Genomic DNA, 7540 nt, shown 5'->3' on the forward strand with positions numbered 1-7540 from the left:
TTTTACAGTAATACGCTTTTTTTCATTTCCTTCTTTATTTCTTTATTTCTATTTCCTCAAGAATGAATAGTGTTACACAACATACAAAGAACCTGTCCACACAAATCATTTGTAATACGAAATTTCAATTTACATGATGTACAACGGATTAAAAGGGCAAGAGACTAGGCATTTGCCAATGCAACACTTCGATGGGCCAAGATCGCATCACTGGTATCAATTAGTCAGTAGCTATTCAATTGTCGAAAGGTAATAACCTGCATAGTTCATTAGAATCTCATCCTCCTTTAGGTTGAGCTTTGACCAATCAATCACAAAACATTCTGAAAGCAAGAGAAGGTGGCATCAGACACCACAAGGTACGCGTCAACCTGCGATAGAACCAAATTTATTGATAGGCATTGATAGGCTTCCAATAACAAACCAAAATTTCATACTGAACTATGAAACACAAAAATAAAATAATGATATGGCATACAGAAGCTTGACACATTTTCTGAAGCAGCAATATTTGGTCACATGTATGTTAAAATGCATATGAAAAACATGTCATCCAAATTAATAAAATATAAAAACCATTATAACTATTTCCTACAAAATAATTGCATGGTATGGATATGATAGGACCCATTTACAAGTGCAACTTGATCCTGATATAGTAAGTCCAAATATAGCAGGGTTAGAAGCATCTTTGTTTTCTTTTATGGACCATGAAAAAAGAAAACCAATTTGTTTCAATGCCCCACCTTCCTCTGAGAAGGCAAATACACCACCAAGCATGTCATCATTGTCGCCATCTTCCTCAGATTTCTCCCTATCACAAGGACTACTGCTGCTGTCCACATCAGTGGTAACTTCAGTTGTATCACGGCAATCACTCAAAGGCGATGCTTTACAATAACCCTCTTGAAAAAATTGCTCAAAGTCTAGAGAGTTATGAACCAATCCCTCATCAATAATATTCATACTCAAGTCAGAGCGGTTGGAGCTTATATTTGAAACTTCACTGAACCCGCCACTGTTTGATGATTGAATTTCCTTTGCAATAGTTCTATTGGCAGAAATTGAATCACTCGTTAAAGTAGATAGACTATTAGAGAAATTACTATCCTTAACCAGAGAAAGACCAGTTGAAGGTTGTTTGGCAGAAATCAGTATACTATCTTTGTTAATAGAGCTTTTATTCAGCAGAGGTGATGATAAAACAGATCTCCCTCCTTTCTCCACATTAGCATTATTACTAGATTGGGCAATGGATGTATATGATTCCCCAGATAATCCTGATACAAATGCAAGGAACCAAGTCAATTAATTAACAACAACTTGCCAAAGAATGAAGACATAATACATTCACAAGGCTGAGCTTATTACCATCTGAGTTTTCATCTGAGCTAAGTGATACCAACTTTGAGTGGCAAATAATAGCATCTTCAAAAAACTTTTCTTTAGCTACATGAGAATCAGAAGATAAACTTGAGCTTCTTCCCCCAACAAAGCTCCTGCAAAAAACAACCAAGCAAGTTGCTGCATAGTTAAAATAAATATGAAAAGGATCATTTGGTATTCTTTTTTATAAATGACTAACACATACATGTGCCTTCAAACCGGTATGAAGGTTGCAGAAATTCAGCAAAGAAAAATCCAAGTTCATTGTTTTCCAGTGTAATAGGTCCTAAAGCAAGCTGGGAGGCTGTAAAAAGGTTGGCTATAGCCCGGGAGGAACAAAAGTTGGAACCTTGACACTTTTGGACAATAGAAGTTGGAACCTTGACAATTCCTATATTTATTTTTATAGGTACAATTCAACTTCCAGAATGGAGCATCTAAGAAATGAACCCTCCACAACAATCAGAATGAAATTTTGCAATTGCATCAGTTCAAGAGATCTAAACCTACTCAAAAGTTAATGGCACAACTAATTCCATGGAATATCCACAAACAACAAATGGGGATGCCTTGGTGAAAATATTGAGAATATATGAAACAAAGATGTACTGCAAGCAGTGAGCGAGCATGCACTGGCTGGAAAGCACCTGCAGAACTAGACCAAGAAGGAACTTTGAAGGCTGCTTGCTGAAGTTGAATGAGTTCGGCATTTCTTTGTGAAGTTTTGGGAGAGATATGGTTTAATTATTCCTTCTATCTTAGTTCCATTGTAGGTTTCACATCAGATAGGTCTTACTATGGTACAGCTGTTTTCTTGCTCACCCATCACTCGTGCCAAGGCTAAAATATGGAAACAAGCACCTCATCAGAGTAGACTACGGCCAATTACATTAACCCTAAAAAGACAGATATCTGATATCAAGGTGTAACCCTCATTTGCAAATGTCCATCATAATGACGCAACATTTCTAAATTTTCATTTTTTTGTTGCTTCTCTGACAAAAGTGCATCTCTAGTGTGATCTCAAAGTTGGGTTTTGGGGTGAGAAAAGACAGAATATTCAGAGGTTTAAAGTGAATCTATAAACCTGAAAACCCAGACAGAATATCCAGTTTGAGCCCCATGCATTATAGCCAGAAATACTTTAAACTTTGAAATATTACAATCTAAACCATGCAAACCCAACAAGGCTGGCTCTGTTTTATTAGTTACTGATTAGATCTGAATGTGATTAAAAAATCAATACAATTATGCCCATCAACAACTTGAACAGAGATATGCAAAGACAATTACCTGTCACTCCAATCAGGCTGAATCCTGAGGAAATGATCAAAAAGAGGCAATAAATCTCTCTGCCTAATTTCAATCTGATGAACAGGAACCTTCTCTATTTCAATCTCTCCCCCAGTATGATTCTCAGTAAAATTCTGCCCATTAGTTCCCAGATGACTCATCGCACAGAAGGATATCTAGAATGCAGATGAAATGATCAAACATAGTTGCGATTGGTGACAAGAGAAGTGTCTCACAATTAAATGCATAAAAAGTACCTTAGATTTTTGCCAGATTGGTATCCTCCCCGAGCTAATCTGCACCTCCGCATTGGAGAGATACAAGTGAGATCGTTCATTGGGCTTTACGAACTCCTTATTTCCAACATGATTATCCTCACAGTCAGAACTATCCATGACCATGTCTGCAGTTTCTTGTCTGCCAAGAGCAATCCCAGAGATGCATTCCTCTCTTTCTAACCAATCACTTCTTCTGCAAACATCCCACCATTGAACAGGTTCAACTTTTAATCGCAACTCCTCATCTTGTATATGCAATGAAGAACTTGGTCCAGTTCTCGACACAGCTTCACTTGGTTCTCCTCCCATTGATGGGAGTAGTTTATATTGAATTGTATAACCACAAGGGGTGTAAACCAATAGGTTCTCCAAAGCATTGACTTTCAAGGGACTAGGTAGCAGATCAAGAGGCAATGAACTATGAAAAACAGCAGCTGTAGCACCAGATGGAATAGAGACCTTTCCAGCTGCAGAAGATGCAGCATTACTAACTTGGTTGAGCCACCCAGACTGACTGTTTTTTATTCTGCTAACCACAGAGAGGATAACGGGTGCGGGTGGCAGGGGAGAAAAAGATTGTTGGTTTATCATGAAAGATGGAGTGGACCACCATGGAAGAGATATAACAGGCAGAAGGGTAGGACCATCAACATCAGAGTTCTGTATTTGGAGCACAGTCTCACCACCAAAAGGAGAGAGAGCAAAAATATGGCAAGTGCCCCTAGACGAAACAATGGCAATCCACTGACTATAATGACTAAAACAAATGTCTTGAATCACCTGTATGGTGAACAAAAGGGAAAAGGGAACAATCATGAACATTATAAATTAAAAAAAAAAAATACAATTGTTAATAAGACAGAGGTAGGGACATACAGCTGATGTCATGCCACGGTGGAGCTTGTAAAGGTGCACGTAAGAAGAGCTCCAATCATGTGGTTGAGTGAATGATCCATTTCGTGAGGGGAGCGGCATTATCCGGAATATGTTTATATTGTTCCCATGTATTGAAGCAGTAACTAGAAGTGTCCCACTAGGGTCAAAACACAGAGCAGAAATTGGACTAGTATGGGCTCTAAACTGTGATACAACAGCTCTGGAAACAAAATCTTTGACAACAACCTGCAACAACATTTTCTCTACATATGAAGACATTCTCAGGTTTCAACAGTTGCAGAAAAAGAAAAAACACCATTAAAAATTGAGCATGTCCCCATGATATTTACTACTCTCATAAAATATAGCAAAATTAAGTTTCTCAAAAGAGCCTTCTTTTTTTCAAATCTGAGGGTAGTCTGAGCTCAAAGGACATCCTGGCAAAAATGAAATACATAAGACCACATAAAAGCAAAAAGAGCAATACATAAGACCACATAAAAGCAAAAAGAGCAATACATAAGACCACATAAAAGCAAAAAGAGCATTGACCTATCGTAAGGTAACACGAAATACCTTATTTTTCATGGAAAACAAGTCAAGACAAACATAATAAGTGTTTTTTCAACATTTAGCAACTATGAGAATGCAAGACCAAAAACTATAGTTTTCAGATTATAGAAAAACTGACCATCCCAGCATTGTCAGTTTCTGTCGAATGTGATACAAGCCGGCCAACTTTCCAACTTGAGTTTGTTGATACAGGAGAATTAGACCCATCAGGTATAAGCTCTTGACAATATTTTGACAAAGTTTTGTACCCCATGTCACCCAGATTGATTAATCCAGCTGCTAACTGCTTGCTAGACTCCATGGCATAACGAGCCATGAGACTTCCACTGCCAGGTGATGTTGATGGGCTGACCCCTGGAGGAGTAAGACTTTGTGGACTGAGGCGACCTGTGTTCGAGACCAATGGATTGTTGGAGGCATAAGCCAACCACCTGGGTCCCACAGCCATGGGTCCATAGCCGATATTAACCCCAACCATTCCTTGGCCTCCCAATTGAGGAACAGGATAGGTGAGGACACTGAATTTATTCTCAAGAGTGAGTGCGTCAAAGCAGTATATCTGGCAGAAAAAACAACAGTTTAAAGAGAAAAATTGAGAGCAACACTAGTAGGATTGTGAACTTAGTCAAATAAAAATTTTGAATATTAACAACAAAGTCTTCCTTCAATAATTTTCTTGATTAGCAAACATGGATTCAGCAACAATCTCTAATTCTTCAAAGTTGTCTAAGGTACTTAGTAAATTATTACACACAGAAATCTATTGTATACTAGTAATCATCCAATCTAATTTGTCAGATTTTTGTTGAGAATAAAGGTAATAAATCTACTTCCAATTTTTTTTTTTATGAATAAAGGAAATTAGAAATCTACTTCCAATTACAAGAATATTATAAATAACTTTAATGGATACTACAAGCATATTATAAATAACTTTAATGGATACGTTACATGAGCTAATGCTTACTTGTGCTGCAAGGCCCACAGCCACTATTTGAGGACTGCATCTAACAATATACACAGTTGACCTGAATCTCAGAACATGGACATAATTATGAGATCTTAGTGAGTAAAACCGAACTGCAGTGGGAGACAGAACATTGCTTCCTGTTTGAGGTTCGGTAAAGTGATCCCTGACCAACCCATCTCTTGCACTTTGCATAGGAGATGAGCTCTTTGATTCATCACATGCAACAACCAAGAGTAAAGGATGTGATGCTCTAAATCCTTCATGACCCTCAGACTTTGAAGGGAGGGGCTGCATCTGTAAAAATGTAACAGGATCATCCCGCTTTGAAACAAGTTCATTGAAGTTAGAGGCATCTTCAACATCAAGGACTTGAAAGCCATTCGAATAACCGATTAAGAGAACACGTTTAAAGGCAGAGGGACCGAGCTCTAATCTGTCAAAGCCAGTCCATAATACCTGTTTGTGCAAAACCCCACAAAAGAGAAGAAGACACACGGTTATAAGCAATGCAATAGATGAAAAAGATCCTACATACAAAAATCAACCATGAACGCATGAAACAACCCTGCAAGCAACAAATGGTGGTCTTCATTAACCTATGGAGAAACTGAGCAAATAAAAGGCAGAATGAAACATTTTTTTTTACAAGCAATAAACTTTATTGAAATGAATGAAGCTAGGCGGAGCACAAAAGGCAGAATTAAATATTAGCTCTCTTAAATAACAAAGGCCATGTTCTGCCCCCACCATTATGGTTTAGCTCACATCTACCTAAAACTCTAAAACTAAAACCATGATCATCCCAAAATCGGCACACACCGAAAAAAATTACAGCCAGAAAAATTCCATGCTTCTAAATTATTTTACAACTAATTGTGCAATATAAAGGGCAAATCACGGAATTAGTTACCTTTCACCTGCCTTATTAATTAATCGGTACCTCATTTACGTCTTTCCTCAAATAATCAAATAATTCCAAAACTATAATTTCACAATCTCCATATCGTCACTAGGACAATCAAAGAGAATTTTTTAAAAATATTCAGTTTCAAATTATAACAAAAAACCTCCACTTCTTATTTGAGGCAAAATTCTACCCTTAAAATAACAAAAAAATTAAAATAAAGTTTAATTTCACTCAGGAAGTTAATATTCATGAAGCTGAAAATTACCGATAAAAAAATATCCACACTTCCGCTTCCTCACCTTTCTCGGCAGCCAAACTCAATAATTGAAGCAATTAAACCATAAATTTACTCAATTTTCAACTTCCTCTCTTTGTTTCCTCAAATTCACCGGTAACGAAGCAAACCTCATGAATTCCAGAATTCCCCTAACTTTAAAAAAAGTCCGAGAATCCAAACCAAAACAATCACAAAACTACAAAAAAGAAAAGTAATTAAAAAACCAGTAATTAATCATAAGCCGACCTGGTCTTTGTTTTCCTGGTTATCTCCGGAGATTGAGGCGGCGACGGAGGCGCTGGCAGAGCGGACTCCGGAGGATGCGGTTTTGATACAAGAGGATATGAATTTCAGAGAATTAGGGATAAAGCCATTGGCGTGGTGGTGGTAGTTGTTGTTGCTGCTGCCGTTGGATTTGTTGTTGGCGTGGCTCTTCATGAGTCAAATATCATACCACCGGAGGCTCACCGGGAAATCGCCAATGGGCCCCAACGACGGGAGTCGCCGAGTACACACGATCGGAAATAGCATAAGAGTTCAACCAAAAACGGTGGCGTTTCCTTGTTTAGTTGTAACGGTGACGGTGCCGGTGGTGGTTGGGTTTTGACCTCAACGGAGACGGTTGGTTTCTTTTATATTGCTAGCTCTCAGGCTCTCTCTTTCTCTCTGCGTCGCTTTATTTTTCCTTTTCTTTTTCTTTTTTTTTCTAAAAACATTTTATAAATACTTTTTAAATTTTATTTATTTATTTTTCTTTACCTCTGCGCCTGCGGTGGTTTTAATTGCACTGCAAGCTAAAATTATGGAAAATGTCAGAGGAATTCAGCATGTTTTTTAATTTTTATTAAAAAAATTATTTTTTAAAATAAATAAATCTAAAATTTATATAAAAAGAGTTGTAATTATTTTTATTTTATTTAATCCAGAATAATTCAACTGTTATCACAACTAATTTAACTTAATTTTTCTAATAATATCAT

At 37.3% G+C, this 7540-nt stretch overlaps 1 protein-coding gene across 1 annotated transcript; it reads right to left on the bottom strand.

The window, feature by feature from the left end:
* Positions 1–7250, bottom strand: LOC122315587 (autophagy-related protein 18h-like). Its single transcript, XM_043131587.1, has 9 exons — positions 6807–7250; positions 5374–5832; positions 4525–4965; positions 3834–4079; positions 2937–3737; positions 2680–2855; positions 1372–1499; positions 747–1280; positions 1–371 (listed from the first exon to the last, which is right to left on the bottom strand). The coding sequence occupies exons 1-9, from the start codon at positions 6996–6998 to the stop codon at positions 367–369; spliced, it is 2982 nt and encodes a 993-aa protein (XP_042987521.1). The 5' UTR covers positions 6999–7250; the 3' UTR covers positions 1–366.
* Between the last annotated feature and the right edge of the window lie 290 nt (positions 7251–7540).

The sequence above is a fragment of the Carya illinoinensis genome, chromosome 7, assembly GCF_018687715.1.
Source record: "Carya illinoinensis cultivar Pawnee chromosome 7, C.illinoinensisPawnee_v1, whole genome shotgun sequence".
Classification (NCBI taxonomy): Eukaryota; Viridiplantae; Streptophyta; class Magnoliopsida; order Fagales; family Juglandaceae; genus Carya; species Carya illinoinensis.